The sequence below is a fragment of the Dipodomys ordii genome, unplaced genomic scaffold, assembly GCF_000151885.1.
Source record: "Dipodomys ordii isolate 6190 unplaced genomic scaffold, Dord_2.0 Scaffold35, whole genome shotgun sequence".
Classification (NCBI taxonomy): domain Eukaryota; kingdom Metazoa; phylum Chordata; class Mammalia; order Rodentia; family Heteromyidae; genus Dipodomys; species Dipodomys ordii.
Window position 1 is genome coordinate 4,515,510 of NW_012267251.1, and position 20,205 is coordinate 4,535,714.

The 20,205-nt window shown below is 37.5% G+C and overlaps 1 protein-coding gene across 4 annotated transcripts in view; it reads right to left on the bottom strand.

The window, feature by feature from the left end:
* Positions 1-1,306: 1,306 nt before the first annotated feature.
* Kcnt2 (potassium channel, sodium activated subfamily T, member 2) overlaps positions 1,307-20,205 on the bottom strand; it is a 262,318-nt gene continuing 243,419 nt past the window's right edge. For 3 of the 4 annotated variants that reach the window (XM_013017372.1, XM_013017371.1, XM_013017370.1), the window contains 3 exons: positions 12,020-12,320; positions 2,822-2,906; positions 1,307-1,418 (listed from right to left, as the gene is read on the bottom strand). In XM_013017372.1, the coding sequence (XP_012872826.1) occupies positions 1,307-1,418; positions 2,822-2,906; positions 12,020-12,320 (498 nt within the window). Of the gene's footprint in view, positions 1,419-2,821; positions 2,907-12,019; positions 12,321-17,662; positions 17,684-20,205 lie in introns of all 4 variants that reach the window. The other variant, XM_013017373.1, reaches the window with a different exon arrangement.

Below are 20,205 nucleotides of genomic sequence, written 5' to 3' on the forward strand. Positions count from 1 at the left end.
AAAGAAATATTTCACAATTGACCCGTGCCGGTCCTCTGGGAACACGTGAACACACTTCTACCATTGGGTCACCTTCCTGTGCTTAGCTTGTGCTTTTTGGTCTACATAAAGTAAGGGAACGGAAACAACACAGATTATTATCACGATATGAGTGTCCATGTCCTCAAGGAACAATTCCTATTTAAATTTATAATTATTAAATTCTGAATGATTCATGTTAAATACAAAGGACAAGGATTACTCATTTTAATGTTTTTGCTTCACAATGTTAAAATATAGATAGTTGGAAAGTAAATCAGGATTTCTCACAGAATATATTTGAGTGTTATTACATAAGGGCTTAAAGTGTCATGGTAGTGCATTAAAAGTATTAATGTTCTTTTAATCTTAAATAACTTCTAATTAAATTCACTCCAGGGAGACATGGAAAATATTAAATAAGCTCCAGGGTAATCTAATGAAAACCAATTCTGCATATTTCAGAAATCCAGCTAATGTTTTAATTCTTGAGTTAAAAATTAACAAGCATGTGTTTTATTTTCTCTATGATAGGCATTTTTAAAGAGAACAATACATATTTCCTTTTTAATACACTTTTCTTGGCATAAAATGTGTACATGTCAAGTTACTAAAGAGCTCAAGGTACTTAAGCTCTCTTCCTGATAATGTTTTAGCTTCTTCTGTGTAGCTAAGCATGCTATAAAATCTCAAATTGGGAAATGAACCTGATGTTGTATGAAAAGACAGACAAAATAAAGGCTGACTAAAAACCTGTATTCTAAAGCAATCTATGATTCTTCCACAAAAGTTAGCCTCAAGGTGTATTAGTTAATCACTATGTAGAGAAGACAGTCAGGATGAGCTTTTATAAGGTTTTTTATGAGTTTTATAAAATGCCACAGTTAAAGAATATAATCTGACAACGTTAGATTTTTAAGAGGAACAACAATTTTTGATGCCTATTGCAATGTATATACCAAATGCAGATTTTTTTCCATTTACTTTCATAAAACCCTAACCAGTACTTCCAACTGGCTTTGTAAAATTCATATTGTTCTCAGTTAAATTATCACATTCTAACGTTTGTGGTTTCATTTCGGTTTTGAGGCTCATCACCTAGAATTCTTTTAATAAGGGAAGTAGCAATAAACCTGTTTCAAAATGGTTCATCCTTTGAAGAAATGTTGCTTGTTCAAATATGAGAGAACTGAATACATTTCAATTTGTTTGCTTTCATGCCAGCAATACTTTGATAGTTCAAACTAGGTTCTTCTAAGAAAAAAAAAAGTCTCTTATTTTCCTGTTATCAAAGTTGCGTTTCCTCTCGAGAGTCATGTCCCATGGCGTTGCACACACTGTTTTTCCGACTGGCTTCGCTGTTTGGAAGGTAGGACAGGGGATCTGGCCGGATTAAGTATCTAATGAAAGAAAATAAAGCCAAATTTATCGTAATATGAGGTGAAGACAACATTTACGCATAATGTCGGGTGAGATTGGCCACTTTGCTTTTAGGTGACTTAAACTGTTTCTCTATGTATGACAAGTAAAAACACCAGTTAATTAACTGGTAGAGTTTTTCACTCCTGGAAAGATTAGGCCGAAAAAAAAACATCCTTCAAAAGAAAATCTATGAATTTGTGATAAGAATGTGGGGGGTGGGGGAAACATCACCGGACTTTAGTGGCTCACATTTACGATCTTAGCTACTCGGGAAGCTGAGATCCAAGGATCATGGTTCAAAGCCAGTGGGGGAAGACAGTTCTGCGAAACTCTTATCTCCAATAAACCATCAAAAAAAAAAAAAAGAAGTGGGGGTGTGTGGCTCAATTGGTAGAGCTCAAGACTTGAGTGAAAAAGCTAAGCAAAAGCCTGAGGCTCTGTCTTCAATCCCGTACACACACGCGCACTTACACACACACACAAACACACACACACACACACACAATTCAACACCATTACTCATCAGAGAAATGCAAATCAAACTGCAATGAGAATCACCTCACCTCTGCTAGAATAACTAAACTCAAAAAGACTAAAAACGTCAAATGCCGATGAGGATGTAAGAAAAGGAGACTGCACCTTACTGATGCCTCACACATAATTTCGCATGTCCAAAATAAAGAACACTATGGACATTGCTCCCAAAATGAGACCTGAGCTTTTCTAGAAATATCCATATTTAGGCTATATAACCATAGCAGCACCTGTATTATAGACTACAGAAGCTTGCTGGTTATGTAGCCAAAGGAAATAAAATTTGGTGTGTCAAAGGAACATCTGTCTTCACACCTTTCTTAACAACAGCTGCGAGATGAACAAACGCTGGCTCCACCAGCAGGTTACAGAGATCAAGAAGCTACAGCATGAGCGGAGTGAAAGTCATACAGTAGACAAACGTACTGATTTCCCACAGGCGACGCATGTTACCGTTGGAGCCTTTTTTCTAGTTATTTTGACCTCTTTGACCATAAGCAAGTTTAAGGTAATTAAAATTAGTAGTGTGGGATATTTTAGGTTTTCCTTGGGCCTGTTCTCTTATTATTCCTCTTCTTTTCTCTTTCTTTCTGAAATATATGTTCACTTAGAAGATACAGAATTCATGCTATCATTTCTTATTTTATACTTCTTTCAACAATCTTGCCTTCTTATAGGAAGTAGTACATACGTTAAATGCATTGCTTTTCTATTTGAAAAAAGGTTTAAAATATTTATTCAGGAGGAAAATCGAGGTCTACCATAGTAAAGGTTAAAACTTGGTGTTAAATCAGTTGTTTAGTTAAAAATATATTGCTTTCCAAAAGTGAACCATGAATCAACTTACACAACATCATTGAGCTCAAGTCTGGTATCTGGGGATGGGTTGATCAGGATGTAGGAGAGAGTATTCTGATGGTCATTCATTTCATCTGGAAGACAAATCCATGGAAGGGGTGTTACACCACTGACAGGAAGTTACAAAGGATGACTGTGAATTTCCTCATCTTCAAACCAAGGAGCACTTGGTCTGTCGCTGTGTACATAAGTTTGCTATTTTTTCAAATTACTTGTCACTGGAAATAACAGACAGGTACCCGCTCTTTGTCCAAAGAGATGATTAAAAAGGAAGTATCTAATTCTGTTTGGAGAAAACACAGTTAGAAGCTACCACACTAAAAACTTTCCATTAAAAAGTGTTTACTTCATTTTTACAGGCCTCGCCCAGTCTTAGAATGTAATTGTGGCTGATGATGGTCAACCCCAGAAATATTCATAGAGAAAATTATTAAGGAAGGAGTGAGTAAGAACGTTGAAAGGGGCCACATTGATGGAGGTGCAGGGTTCATAAACTGCTTTGGTGAATTGGAAGGAAGGAGTGGGTAAGAACATTGATGGAGGTGTAGTGTGCTCATAAACTGCTTTGGTGAATGGGAACGCTTTGTACAACTACTTAAGAGATAATTTTTAAAAATTCAAAACATTATCTAAGATAGCTATGAAGCCAGTGGTGGATAAAATTATTATGTCATTTTGTTTGTTTAATTATCCTATTTTGGTCATTTTAACTGTTCCCTGGGCTCTAGGAATTGGAGCACAGATTCTGGTAAATGGACTGGAGTTAAGGATTCCATTTAAAGGAGATCGCAACAAGAACTAATCAGGCCTCGTTTCTTTCTGCGACTCTCACTGAATACCACAGGCACAGAGGAACTGGTGCTCTTGATTTAGGTCAAAAGAAGTTGCCGATTTCAAAACCCATTTTTTCCTCTCTTTCATGTCTTCCCAGCCAGAGTTCAGTTAACCTGCTTTCTCTCTGCCATGCTTTGCTGGTGGTCTTACAGCTCTCTCTCTCTCTGTCATAGGGACTTGATACTTGAGAATTCACAAGTGAGATTTTTTTAAAGTCTATTATAGATACTTATCAAAGTCACATTCTACAATCATTTTTAAAAGTACTTTTTTGGCTCATTCGTCACTCTCTGTAGTTATATTTGCACTATTTCTATATTCTATAAGGGACAAGGTGATCAGTTAGTTTATATTATTAAGAACTTATCATAGTAATGATCAGTGATCATGAGGCAAAGACACAAATTCATTAAATATATCTGCACCAAAAATACCATACTTACTAATCAAGGTAAGTTTTTACTTCATTTTTGTTTTACTCTTTATTTTCTCTTGGGGGGTGGTGTTTTGATTGATATTTGGTTTTTGGTTTGGGGGGAGGTAAGTTTAGCTTCATGGCACACAGAATCAAGATTCTATTTCCTACCCAACAAAAATGTGGGCTAAGGAAATCTCCTGTGAATATATCCACTATGCCCTACTAAGGGCCTTCTTCCTGTAGCAAGGTGAAAGTACTATGTTGTTTAAATCACTGCCACTAAAATGACTGTTTCAATATTGAGTTAATTGTCTTAATAAAACTATTCTTGGCAAAAGATTTCTAGAAGAACAGGTCTGCACTTGTATAAACTTTCAAGAAATTATGTCAAGTAAAGCTCCAGGACTAGTCCTTTTGTATTAATTTTGTGCTGTGTTAATTACAATAGGTAACTATTGACTCACAAATTCCCAATAGCAAATATTCTCCATTACTTCATGCAGATAGACCCTCTTGGAGAGAATAGAGAATATTTCTAAAATTCTTTTAAAATTTGACAAAAAATGTCTAGTCTACAAAAGTGATTTTCAATTGGTTTTAAATTTTACTGTTGATGTTCATGTTAAAATATTTAAAGACTTGAATATTTTAGAAGAGTTTAGAAAAAGAGAACGCAATTTGGCAAGCAATAAACTTAGATGCTCCATATATATCATATATAGTGATTGAATATTATTTCTTTCAGGGGCCAAATTATGTTCTCACTCACCCCAAACTCTCAAATTCCTATAATGAAGACTTGAGCACCAAATTGGCTGTGTTTAGACATAAAGCCAAGGGAAAAATTAATGCATAGTGAGAGTTGGACCCTCATCTAAAGCACTATTTCCTTCTATGACACCAGCTTGCATGCATAGAGAGACATGGCTGTGTACAGAGACGTCTGTCCACCCATCTCATCTGCAAGGCGAGAGATGAGACCAGGGAAGATGGGAACGTGGACTCCCACACTTCCACCTTCTACTTCTGAGGAAATAATCTCCAGTAATTTAGGCCAGTTGGTGATATTTTGCCATGACATAGTCATAGGTTCTGAAAACCAATAGCCATTATAAAACCCTTAGTAAAAGAAGAAGACTAAGCATAGAAAGAAATATCTCAACCTAATATACACATAGAAAAAATGTCAATAGAGCTTACCAATAAACAAATTCTAGGAGAATAAGTACATAAAAGCTAGCTAGAGAAGCAAGGAGCTCATATAAAATGGTTCTATGAGTAAAGATCCTTATTGTACATGGGTACCATGAGCTAACAAGGGAATCTTTTTACCTACTAGATTAATAAACTGTTTGGCATTAAGCAAAACATTCTACTGACAAGGTTTAAAAAAACTAGATTCATATTTTGCTAGAAGAAATGTAATAAACCTATCAAGAAAGAACACTTGGAAAAAACTATATATATCCATATCTAATCTTTAACTCTCAGTAATTTTCACTTTTAGAAATCCATCACAAATATACCTTGGAAAAAATACAGAAGGATGTATAACATATTCTACCATAAAAACACAAGAAACTATTTCAGTAGACTTTGTGTGGTACTGGGATTTGAACTCTGCGCTTTAACTCTTGTAAAGCAGGTTTGTACCACTGGAGTCTCACCTGAAATGCAAGGATTATTCCTATATACTATATTCTATATACCAGGATGCACTTCTAATTAAAAGAAGTACTGTTCATTAAAAGAACATATGCTAATACAGTTATGTTTTAAATTATATTCAGAAAGTAGAACCATCGACTATAGCCTTACTAGTAAGGCTGCCTAGGAGGATTCTGTCTGGTGTTTAAAAGAGTTGATGTCAAACTTCCTTCTGTACACCTTCTATTGAACTTAATTTGATTGTGGGAATAATTTTAGAACTATACAAAGAAATTCAATTTTAGAAAAAGCAATCCTCAAACACTGAGAGTAAAACTGGGCCTGATTTTATATTCTGTTGACAGGATAACCAAGCACAGTGCATTAGGCCACCAGGGTCCCTAGGGAAACATGCCTTAAAGCATGTACAAAAATAAACCTGTTAGCAACTGTATTGCTGATACTAGCACGAAATTAGTCTGATACTTCTATGTATTGTGGGTGTATATTACCATACTAAGCTTTCTGTTGTCAATGGGGGCTAAGTCCAGCACTATAAAGCATATTGATTTTTTTTTTGCTTTTTATTTAACCATTCCTGGGACTTGAACTCAGGGCCTGGGCACTGTCTATGAGCTTTTGCTCTAGTATAGCACTCTACACTTAAGCCACAGCACCACTTCTGGCCTTTTCTGTGTATGTACTAAGGAATTGAACCCAGGGTTTCCTGTGTGCTAGGCAAGCACTCTACCACTGAGCTGCATTCTCAGCCCTGAAAAGAGTACTGATAAAACATAAAGTGAAATAAGAAGTTGTAGGCCTAGATTTGAACTATAATAACTGTATGAACTCATAGCTATGTCCATCTTCTTTTTTTGTCAGTTGTGGGGCTTGAACTCTGAGCTTGGGCACTGTCCCTGCACTCTTCAGCTCAAGCCAGCCTGCACTGGCTTGAACTGCGATCCTCAGATCTCAGCCTCCTGAGTAGATAGGATTACAGGCATGAGCCACTGGTGCTCAGTGCTATGTCCATCTTCTATCTAGCTATCTAGCTGTCTGCCTGTCCAGCTGTAGGTTGGTCTATCTGTCTATCTACTTACCTACCTACCTACCACCCTCCATACCCTCCTTCCTATGCATCCATCCATCTATCATCCATCTTTATTATCTACCATCTCTCTATTCACCTGTCTCTCATCCACCCTTCTATATATGTCTGCCTAATTTTAGCTCCGCCTGTTGAAAAAACATTGAAACAATGACAAACCCAGTAAAAATTAGCACCTTTAAATTGTGATAATGGTCTTGACCTCTTTTTTCCTACTAAAGAAAATGGAGACACTTAGAGAAGTGAGTTCTGTGAGATGGGAGACCTTAGTCCTGTAGAGAACAAGGCTGTCCATCCTAGATGATCATTGCCATGACAACAACATCTCCTCAGCGGTCACAAGAGGCTCCCACTGGGTGAGCAGAAAGCAATCTTGTAAGGATATGGTAGCTATGATGAACTAATGCGTAACACACATGAGGTTATAATAATAAATATGAAAACACCAGGGGGAAATGACAAAGGAGGGAAAGAGACAGGTACATTCACAGGGGAAAAATTAGATTATGGAAAACCAACTAGGACTGAGAGAGTTTCTTTAAGAAATACATTGAAATATAAACAAATGACTTGGCCAACTTGTAAGCTAAAATGACATAAGAAACTTTTCACTCATCTCAATGTTTGGACCTTAACTGATCCTGATAGATCAGTATATTAGTGCAGTAGCTATGTCATCTGTGAGTTAATTGGAAATGTAAACTCAGAGTGCATATTGGATAATAGTAACCAATTATTTCAGAGTCTGGAACTGACAGGTGGTTATGGTGAGTCCTTAAATTATAGAGATATAGGATCAAATAGATGATGTCTGAACTCTTCTTAATAACATGAGAGCTGATGGAGCTGGTAATACACACAACATAAGATGACCCAAGAGCTGACAAGTTCTGAAGGGGGCCTGGGTCAATAATATAGAATCAGCTTGTGCATTCCTTCTACATCTATTCATGTTTGAAGTTTTCTGTATTAATTAAATCAGAAGAGTTCAATGGAATCTGGCCTAGAAAGACACAAGGTCACAAATCTCCTTTCACATACAATGATTTTTGCTATCATCCTTCACAGATGAGTGATAAATCTTTAGGATCAGTTGAAAGACTCAACTTCCTGCCAAGATATCAACAAGTTCACCACATTTAAAACATGCTTTCTGTTTCCGAATTCCTAAATGGTTCCAACTATGTTCTCTTCCCATTATCTTTTACTTTTTCACTGATGGCTCAATCTTAATACTGAAGCATGTTCAGGCCTTTCTGATATTTAAGAGAAAAAATCCTGTCTCCTTACATTTCTCATCCAGTTATTTCCAAATTTCTCATCTCTTTCACAATGCAGCTTCTTGAAACAACATCTATTGTGTTCATTATTACTATCTAGCTTCTTTTCTTTCTTAATAAAGATCTGAGCCCCATAAATGAAACAAACCCAAACACAAAAGTATGTGTGTCTTATAAAGGGGTAGAGTAAAACTGGTATGTGCAACTGCTTAGAAATATATTTTATATATGCAGAATACAGATCTAAAATATTCTGGGAAATGATAAATTATACAGGACTCTAGGCATTCACATGCATGGAGACCAAAGAAGGATACTTTTAGGAGATGAACAAAGGTGCAATTCCTATAGGCATCTGTTCGAAAGGAAAGTCATTTCCCTACCTAATCATTAAGATGTTGTTTTTGTTTTCTTATTGTCTTGTTTTCTCCTTAGCTGTCTTTCAGAGAGTAAGGAGGGGAACAGAAATGAAGGGACAGAGGGTGGACAAATGCAGCAGTGGTACTCACTGGACACTATGTTGAAAATGAACTATACAAATTATGGGTGGGGATGGAAGGGAAAATCTGGAAGAAAGTGAGGGAAAGGGTAACATTGTCCAAAAAAATGTGATCTTTACCTAACATGTATCTGTAAACCCTCTGTACATCACCTTTTTTTATTTTTGTTCTGGCCATGGGGCCTGAACTCTGGGCTTGGGCGCTGTCCCTCAGCTCTTCAGCTCAAGGCTAGCACTCTATCACTTGAACCACAGCATCACTTCCAGCTTTTTCTGCTTCTGTGGTGCTACGGAATTGAACCCAAAGCCTCATGCATGCAAGGCAAGCTCTCTACCACTGAGCCACCTTCCCAGCCCTGTACATCACCTTTATAATATTTGTTAAAAAGAAATTTTTAGCCAAAGAAAACCCCCGATGGACAGAATGTTGTGGTAAGATGACCTATGATAATATACTATATCTTTTGGATAACAGTTTAGAACATTCAGCTCTTGCTCTAAAATAATGTCCCTCTAACATTCTAGAAATATGTGGGTTTGAGATTCCCCTGCACCTGAGGAATATTTCACCTATTCTTTGTAGCTTAAATTAAAAATCTATGTTTATGACTTCAGACTCGAACCTTTATCCACATCTTCTTTCTCTTCTTGACTCCTAGACTCAAGGGTTCCAGCTTCTTGTGAAGACTGATCCATTAGGGTCTTCTAATGCTCAGATCAAGTGTGCTAGCCTGCTGCTGATAGCACTTCTATGCTCCTCACTACTTGGGAGGGTGAAGACAGGAGGATTGTGGTTCAAGACTAGCCAGAACAGTGGCCTGTGAGCTCATGTACACCGGGGAAGCTGAAATTGGAAGGATCGTGGTATCAGGCAGACCAGGTTAAAAAAAAAAAAAGGCTGAGACTCCATACCTCCAAGGTGGACCGCCTGCCTGTGATCTCAGAGAGGACAATGGAAATGGAAAAGCAGGCGCCTCTTGGACTGGGCTCTACCTGGGTAGACCAACAGTGGTAGCATGCCCATGAATGACAGTGATAATGATAACAATAATGAGTAACCATGACGTTCTTCTCACCTGAATAAACTCGTCTTCTTCATGAACATTACTGTGACACACTGGGGGCTCATCCCAGGGGCCCTCGTGAGTCATCTTTTTGTTTTCATTGTTTTTGAGACATTGGTCTCCCCCGTGATCCAGGATGGCTTCAAACTCCCGCCCTCCTTCCTCAGCCTCTCCGCTGTGGAGATTTTAGGCATGCACAAACAAGCTAGTTGCAGGAATCATATTTTGATTCTTTTCTTCTAACTTCCTATAACCAGTGAGTCATAATAATCTTTAATTCTTTTTTTTTTGAGCCACAGTGCCTACTTTGGGCTTTTTTTTCTGTGTATGTGGTACTGAGGAATCAAACACACCCAGGGCCTCATGCATGCGAGGCAAGCACTCTACCACTGAGCCACCTTCCCAGCCCAATAATCTTTCTTTCATAGCAGCCAAACTTCAGCAAAAAAAAAAATCATACTATCACTCATGATTAACTCAAGGCTACCAAGGTTCAACATATTTTGTTTTGTTTCTTTTTTTGCTGTTGTGGAGGTGCATCAAACTCTTCCTTTGTGTCAAAAGCCCATCCTTAATGCACAGTGGCAAAAACTCTTATGAATTATATACCGTGTGTTTGGAGAATTACAGATGTCAGTCAAGTGCTATGTTAATCATAATGCCATTTGTCTTGCAACAAACCTAAGATCAGGGTACTATCTCATTTTATACTCGAGAAGACAGGTTCACAGAAGTTAAGGGATTCACCCAATCTACAGAGCTGGTATGAGAATGTGAGTTTTATAATCTTCTCAGGAGGCCCACTGTCCTATTCCTGCAGCCTAGAGCAATGTCCCATACCAAGAGGGTAGCATGGACCCATTACTATAAATGAGGAATAGAAAAGTAAATCCATGATGCATTAGTTTCCAAATCCTGTGGATTTTTTTAGACCATTATTATTAGAGGTTTCAACCCAGGCTGGTTGAGAGGAATCCTATCACCATGAACAGATAGATGGATAGAATAGAGAGAGAAAGAAGGAATGGGGAGAAGAGGACAGAATGCCTGCATCCATTCTGGAAGAGTCATTGTGAGCATAAAATAAACAAATTATGAAAAGGAATACAAGCCAGACAGTACAATAAACCCAAGGTGCTTTGAACAGGTTTCATTAGCAAAACCATAATATTTTTCTCTGGTTTCTCATGCAGTTATCCCACGCATTTTTATGTCTCTAAAAGTTAAGCCCTTCCTTCTTTGCATGGCCCCAGTGTGGGGCTGGAATGCTCATGAAAAACAAATGAGACCTGGATGAACAATTATTTGTTAGAATTTCTCATTAGAAGAAATGTGCCTTAATAATAAGTAATACATAAATATAGGAGCTTCATCCTGTGAGAATTTAATGATCCTGAAAGACATCAAATTAGCAAAAAGCTACCAGTGAATTTCCAAAGTGAAGATCGTTTTGTTCCCTTAATTTACTTCTGAACACAAAATGTGATGTGCAACTATATTAATATTACTGGCACAGATGAGTCTGTACAACATTTATGTAAATGAAACAGAATCACTAAAGAAAGCTACATGGAGAACCCTGACTCCACCACATTTCAACTCCATGTCTTTGAATAAGCAATCTTTAACCTCCGTGACTCAAATTCTTACAAGAGCAAAGTAAATGTAATTATCTCATTAGAGGTATAGGAATTATGAGAATATAGTCATAGCTCTGGGCATAAAAATATTCTGAAAATATACTTTTCCTTCTTGTTCAAAATTCACATGAAATTTCACTTCAGGTCTAATTCAGGAATTAAAATTGCTTCTTATGAACCTTGTCTCAAGTTGAGACTTTAATAATGAGCCAGCAATGGGGGAAATATAGAATGTGTCCTGCTTTACCCTTAACCTGCATGATACTGGCATTGCCTAGATGTGTGCCCATGTGTGCACATATACACACATGCTCATGCGTGTAAGGAAGACTTTGGTGTCACATGATGTAAATCTCTACTCCTGGGAGCCAACTAACAAGTGACTTGAACAGATTTCTTTATGTCTAATAGAAACAAAGAATCTATCCCAGAAATTTATGGGGAAATTAAAGTGGAGATGATCTGCATAATAGGTTAAAAACAGGGCTTTTTAACTCAGTAAGTGTTTAAAGTTCTCAGGATTTTCTTTCTGCCATTATCACCTGAAATTCCTCTGGCATAGATCGGTGTCACTTGTCCCTGCCCCAACCTGTGAAACGAAAATGCAATCGTTTTCTAACCAATCAGAGCCAACTTTATAAGCAATTCACAGCAAGAAAGGACAAGTCCACAGATACAGTAGTTTTAAAGGGCATACCATATCCCACCGTAGAAAGACCCAAGTGTTTCATTCTATTTTTCACAAGTTCAGCAAGCTCTTGTCTTTCTGACCTCCTGTAGAGGTTCAGTCGCTGCTGGGTTATTTTTTCAGCTGTTTTACCAGAGTGCTTTGGACCTTTCCTGCTCAGTCTTCGAGCCCACTGCATGCTCTTCCTGCGGAGCAAAGGGTGGTCCGACTGGTCGCTGGAGGTCGAGTTGCGGTGCAGGCTGCGGTGGTGCCCGGGGTCTTTGCAGTCTTTCGTGTCTTCCCACTCTTCCACGTTGATAGATATTTGAGACTTCAAAGGAAATGGATATTGGTCATTAAGTATGGCAAAATCACAGCTTGGAGCTGACAACAGAGTCATTTGCAAAATCTGAGCATTGGTTATCTATCCACTTACGGGCATTTCCATAGAAAGGGAAAAATCATAACCATTGGTTCTAAGTGTCTATTACTAAGGAAAAATAAAAAAGATGTGATAGAAGATGTTTTCTTGAACTGGAATGTAGATTCACCAGCATGTCAGCAACTCACAACAGCACTTTTCAATGAAAAAGTGTCTGTTTGTATCTTTAATGTGTGAGGTTTTTCTTGTTACTGACTGCTGACACATGGTGGTTTGAAGTATCAAAATGCAAGCCTAGCTATTTTCTATCTTCATTCACATAACACCCACCGAATACGCTTCGAAAGGTCATTACAGGCAATCCATATTCAACTTAAATGACTTGCTTAACATTCTTACAAAGCTTTGTAAGTGATTGCAGCTTTCTAAAGGTAAAATTAGAGTAAATTATAAAATGCAAATTTTTGAATCCTTTCCTATGCCCAAAAGAAAATAGAAAGCACTTTTGCTCATTTATTCATTCATCATTCAACATAAAAACACTTCACTGGTTAATTTACTTATTTTAGAAAACACTTCAAGTGAAACACTGCCAGTGGTAATATTTGGAAAACATCTTGTAGAATCACAGCAGAAAACTTAAACTAAACCATTCTCCATATGAAGGGAAACCAATAACAAATTCCCTAAGCCTGTTCTGATTTAGTCTTTAATGACTGAATCAGATTTTTAGAGCAACAATCTCTCTCTTGAGTGTCAGCCCTTCATAAGTACAAGTGTACAGTTTTAATAATTATTGCTTTTCATACCAGGAAGTCTTATGAAATATAAGACCCACTACATCAGAAACTCCAACTTTATAAAACATGCACATCAAAATGAACAGCATCCTAATTCTATTATACTGGAAAGCAGCAGTTCGGATTCCGCTATTTCCCTTCTGAGGATGGCATCTTTAGTTATAGCTACAACCTGTATGCAGTATTGACTCTCCAAGTAAAAGAATAAAATTACCAACTGAAGTACGGTCATGGAGTAAAGCCAATACCACCTTTGTTTTCTCTTTTAAAATTTCTTTGAGGATATTTTTTCTTCTCAGTTAAATTACTGTAGCAAAATACATGCACCACAACACAAGCTCGTTGAAGTTAAAAGTTCAGTGCTGATAATTACATTCGTGAAGTTATGAAATAATCACCGTGGACCTTCTCTACACTATTCACCCACTAAAAACAAACTCCTGTCTATCTCAGTCACATCTTCCGACCACCACCATTCTGTCTAGCTCTGTGATGTTTTTACTATTCTAGGGACTGCCTGTGTACAAATCCACATAGCATTTGTTATCTCCTCTGTGTTTCTGTATTTTCCTTGAGTAGACTATCCTTACAATTCAGCTATATACTCTAGCAAATAGAGACTTTTCTTCCTTTAAAGTACCAAGTATTACTCTACGTGTGAAACAAAGTATGAAAGCTCGGACATGCCTTCCATTCAAACCTCTGTAACAAACTAGGAAATTATCTCATACTGAAGTCGACGAAAAATGTAAGGCTCACTAGTGGTTTTGCTACAGAATGGTAGTATGGTAGAGAAGGCCATCAAATTCTAACCTGCATAACTTCATGACGACAGGTCATTTAACTTAAAAATTTTAGAATCCGTATTTTATCTATCAGAATTCAACATAGAAGACATTGTAAATAGCATGGCTTTGCAGTAAGGGATACTTTGATAAGTCTTAACATATTCTATTCTCACTCACTTGGCAATACACTGAAACTCCTGTAGAAGTAAAAGGCACATTCTTGAGTAATATCTGTCATCAATAGAGAATATCCATCTTTGTTCAGTAACTTATGTGTTCTTTGTAGCAGAAATGAAAATATATTGGTTCAATCTTGTTTAAACACCAGTTTGCCAAGTTAAATAATAAGCTTTGATATATTTGAAGTAATTTTTCTGGTCATTTTTTCTAGACATGTCTCCCTACAAATAAGAGTTTGATCTCTTTCAGGTGAGCAAATAGGAAGTAATAATTTAAATCACGGACCTATAACCTAGGTTCGAGAAAGAGCAATGATTTGTTTCTCTTTCAATATGTGAGAAAAGATTATTTGACTATATAAATGTTTCTCCCTGTCCTGTGTATCAATAATTATGCAAATTATACATCTGAACTGAAATTTAAGTGCACATGAGTTATTCAATATTTAATGTAGTATTTATCAGTGTTTGAAATTCCCAAAGGAAGGAATATCCTGATTTACATATAAATCGTGAAGAAACCAGTAATTTTTTAAATAATTCAATAAAAATAAGTAAACATCTCTGGAAATTTCAATTTAGCTAAAGGGTAAAGGAATGAGAAGAATTTGGAGATTGGTACTAAGAAATCCAAGTAAAAACTGATTGCTTGTACATGTTTGGAATGTGTATGTTTCTTCTAATCTTTCAACATCATGTAATAGAAAGTACAACTGGATATTTGCATAACAAGCTATACAAACTGGAGTGATGCTTTGAATTTTTCCTAGCTCTATACAACAAAAAATTTCATGGGGAGCCGTGACTCAGGGCCTGTCATCCTAGCTACTCAGGAGGCTGAGATCTGAGGGTCATGGTTCAAAACCAGCCTGGCAGGAAAGTCTATGAGATTCTTATATCCAATTAACTACAAAAAAAAAAGCTAAAAATGTTGCTGTGACCCAAAGTGATGAAGCACAAAAAGGTCAAGGACAATGCCCAGGCCCTAAATTCAAGCCCCAGAATCCACATAAAAATAGTAGCATTTTGAAATAAAGCAATTCGAGTAGTTTGAAAGTGACTCTTTGTAATCTGGGCTTATGATTCCCATTTTAAAAATAAAAAAAGCTTTATAAGCTTTGCAAGACTTTAAAATAGTGCAACCTGACTTATGATTGAAGACAAACAAGATTGTCCTTAAAGAAAATGGCTCACTGTAGTATGTGTATGCTTTATATGTGGTTTCCTACCTAACACTTTCCAGAAGAGATTCAATTATAGGAATAATTGAGAGATCACAGTGAATCTCATAGAGGTAGAGAAAGGTGTCCTACCAGTCTTGAAACGCTCCGTTCAATATGCTCAGCCAGCCAGTGGCTTCAGCCAAGACAGAAAATAAGTAGTTACATTGTATTTGCAACATGTTTTGAGAATCTAAAAGGTCAATAAATAATAGGGGATTGCATAATGTAAACATCACTGCATTTGCATTCAAATAACTACCCTTATTCTCTAACTATGTTTGAAATCTTTCATAACCTTGACTGTATCAATTGAGATCTTCATGAAATAATACCAATTTTCATGAAGAAAACCCCCAAATTTCATGAAAATTTGATAGTGAAAAAAGAAGTTCAAGATCCCGTGTCTAACATTTGTATTTCTACCTACTCAGGAGGCTGAGATCTGAAGATCATGATTAAAAGTCAGCCTGGGCAGGAAAGTCCTTGAGACTCTTATTTCCAATTAACCACCAGAAAACTAGAAGTGGCTCTGAATCTCAAGTGGTAGACTGTTAGCAAAAAAGCTCAGGGGCAGGCCCAAGGCCCTGAGTTCAAGCCCCAGGATAACACCTCCATCCACCAAAAAAGAAAAAGGAAAGAAAAGAAGTTCCAGTTCACATAATAGCCTTTAAAAGGTAATAAGTTGGTGGAGTAATTAAAATTATTTTCCTCTCTTTAACTCATTTCCAGATACATTTAAGAATAAAGTCTTTCTTCTTAGATAACTTTCAGCTTCATCTGAAATCTATAGTTAGTTTATGTTTATGAGCACAGCCTCCTTAAGTTTGCTTTTCAAAAGCACAACTTTAAAAGTGATAGTGTTCATATAAACCCTACTTTAGCCATGAATATGTAAAAAAAAAACTGATAAAGTGGCCATTGTTATTAGGAATGCCCAAAACCCTGAAAATACTGGTTTGAAAATTCCCCGAATGAGAGACTTGAAAACACGAGCAAACAAGACAGATGAGCCAGCAGTAACAATAACAGTAACAGCATCAACAGTGAAATGGACACACAAGAGGAAACACAAATTAATGGAAGTCGATCATTTGTCCCCCAGGCAAATCATCCCACGTGTATTCTCAGAATTTGCTCGATAATAAGTGGGGGATGAGTGGAGCTGTGATGCTCCTTCATAATTTCCAAACTAACTCAGTCATCTCCGGAAGTGGATCAACTACCAAAACTTCAGGGTCTTAAAGTTAGGGTTTCGATGATAGCAGTGTTAGTAGCAAGGTATTGTATTTGTGAAATTTGCTGAGAGTCGATTTATATCTTACTACAAGGGCATCTTTTTTTTTAGTCGTGGGGCCTGAACTCTGGGCTGGGTGCTGTCCCTCAGCTCTTCAGCTCAAGCCTAGCACTCTACCACTTGAGCCACAGTGCCAATTTCAGCTTTTTCTGCTTATGTGGTGCTGAGGAAATGAACCGAGGGCCTCATGCATGCAGGGCCATCTTCCCAGCCCCTACAAGGGCATCTTTAATGAATATTGTTGAGCACCAGTCAGGTACATCAGCTTCTGAAATTCATGATCTGCCGCCTGCCAGCATTTATGTCTCATCAGAGCATGTGGCAAATGCAACCCATCCTCCAGGAGAGCAGAAGGGTTTGTTTGATCTGAAGCTCATGATAAACCAAAGACCACTAGCTTCCAATCCATTTCAAAAACTATAATCCCATCTTGGAATAGCTTTGCTTACTAACTTTGATGGAACAGAATATTAAAATATCATGACATCTTAGAGTCTGGACTTCTTGATGGCAAGTACCAGGACAGCCATTAGCATTGTTTTTAATTACTCAATTGTAACATTTTCTGAAGCCATCAGTTTGTGCCTTACACTCAGTTTATGTGTCACAAAACTGGAGGAAGCAGATAATTGTAGATTATACAATATAATTCTGTCCAAATAAGTGAGGAATTTAAGAAAAAAATAGCTGAAATTTTAGAATTTCAGATACATGATGTTCATTCGTTTCTCAATGCTTGCTAAAAGACTTGTGTATTTGAAGTATTAGAATTCTGAAAGAGAGTCTGAATTGGGGGTTAATACACAAACACAAAGACAATGTATCATATGTCTAGAGATAAACCTTATTCTACATGGGTAAATCTATATCTATACCTATAAAATAAAGCATTTCAGCATGATTTATTTTCTTTTCAATTTGAAATATCGAATTCTTTTTTTATTTAATAGTTATGAATTATTATAATCCACCATGAGAAGAGCAGGAGACAAACAGAAAGTACTTACTTGTGATGCTATTTCTCGAGACTGATACAAGAGGGGAAAAAAAGAAACACATAAGATACAGGTTACAAAAAAAAAAAGATACAGGTTACACACTGACTGAATGATACAGACATGAACCAACAAGCACCAAGGCAAAGGCAACGCTTACCATCCATCACCAGTTTAGGTGTTTATCACGGGCTTTTGAACAAAGGGAGGTAAAGCAGAAGCGAGTAGTTTAATGGGCTGTCATTTTTAGTGTGTAAAATTGCTTTGAGTGGAAACATTCGATGGTAGTAGTAGAAGTTTCTGGAGCAGGAGCATGTATGCCAGGGTTGAGGTGACCTTCATGCTACATGCTCATCTCCCTTCTTACATTGCGTGGATATTTTAGTCTACCGTGAATTAAATGGCATTCCAGTTCTTTTGTGAATTTGATTGATTTGATTCCCACAATGATTCCTCATCAGTATCCTTTGCAAAAATGTACGTTAAACTATGCACTAATTCCCCTCCAGCTAGAGCAGTGACATAACTTGCCATCTATTTCCTGTTCCTCTACCCAGAACATGCCCAGAAACTGAAGAGAGGGCAAAAAACAGATGTAACATCATCCCCGGCCCTGAACTTTAAAGTGCAAAGCATCAGAGACCAGTCTGCACACCGCTTAGTGTCCACATCCAACCAAAGCTCATCTAGAACAGCCTAAAATTTAGTGCGAAGTCTGGTGTAAGCAGTGGATGTCGACGTGTTTGCTGTTTTACTAGTTACAAGTGCAGAGTTCATACATCAAAGAGTTCATAAATTAGAACATTTAGGTTTGTTTTAAAATAGTAGCACCTAACCAATTTTGCCTGTTTGACATGGGCTTTAGCATTTCTCCATTCACGAGGTCACTTTCTGATTCTCTCTATATCTCTGTTTCTCTGTCTGTCTGTCTGTCTGTCTCTGTCTCTATCTCTGTCCCTGAATCTCCCAGGTTTACTCTTTCCCAGGCTGTCTTCCAATGTAAAGTTCTCATTTCTTAGCCTCCCTAAGTGCTAAGATTACAAAAACGAGCCATTACACCCAACTTTATTGTTTTTTTCACTCTGGAAAAATTGAAGAATTAAGAATATTTTCATATATTCTTATAACTGTAGAATGGTCCATCATCTCACAATAGTTTGGGTTGGATCATACTCCAAGACATGTGAATCCCACGGACACGGCCGAGTATACATGGATAGAAATGTTCTTTGGAAAATAGCTAATGGCCCAACTTCCTATCTTTATTTGTTTCTCTAGTTATTTTCTGCAATAGTCATACAATTTAGGTAAAATGTGGGTCAAGTGATTAAGTTTAATATAGAGAAACAAAAAATCTTTAACTCAGATTCCTTTAATCTTCTAAAGACAAGCTTTATTTAAGTAGTGAGCTAGGAAATTTAGGAGCACTTCATTGAGATCATTTCTTATTAGGGGCAGAAATGACCGATCGGTAGTAAAGGAGCTGCTAGAGGATGCTACTGCAGACACTGAGAAACTCTTCCCCCGTGCCCTAGAATTCACACAGCACACAGCAAAGTCTTTTCACACAAAGGTGGCTGAGATAGCTGGAGACTGACCTAAAACAGCATTTACTACAACTAATCCGCAGTCTGCATACTAGGTAAATACAGTGACAGAATTCTGTATGGAAATCCTCTTTGTAGTAACCCTAGGCAAACAAGAAATGTTTGAATAGAGTATAGACTGTAGACTGGGATCTCTCTCTCTCTCTCTCTCTCCTTCTCTCCCTCCCTCCCTCCCTCTCTCTCTCTCTCTCTCTCTCTCTCTCTCTCTCACACACACACACACACACACACATACACACACACACACACAGAGTAGGTTGAGAAATGTCCAGAGACAAAGCTTCTTGGTTCCTTCACCCATAGGACAGCACCTGGGAAGGAATCAGACAGCAGGCCTCACGGGGCACAGAACTAAGGGTGCCTTCATCATGAGATTCCCAGTCCCCAAAATCTCTGTATTATTTTTCTAAACCATTAAGCCTATGGTATCTTATGACAGAAGCTAAATTGCTTAGGTGTAAAATTACTTGTCTTTGTTGAACCTACAATGAATGAGATCTCCTTTTTAGTCAAATGAGCCAAACTGCTGTTCTTATTAAGTTATCTGGAACTTTTCTATAATGAGTCACTCCTGATTGCTTTTTGGGATTGCTGTTTGCAATCCCAAAATGAAAACACAATTTGAGCCAGGCACCGGTGGCTCATGCCTGTAATCTTAGCTACTCAGGAGGCTGAGAACTGAGGATCACGGTTCAAAGCCAGCCAGGGCAGGAAAGTCCATGAGACTCTTATCTCCAATAAACCATCAGAAAACCGGAAGTGGCACTGTGGCCCAAGTGGTAGAGTGCTTGCCTTGAGCTGAAGAGCTGAGGGACAGTGCCCAGACCCAGAGTTCAAGCCCCATAACCGAGCAAAAAGAAAGAAAGAAAGAAAGAAAGAAAGAAAGAAAGAAAGAAAGAAAGAAAGAAAGAAAGAAAGAAAGAAAGAAAGAAAGAAAGAAAGAAAGAA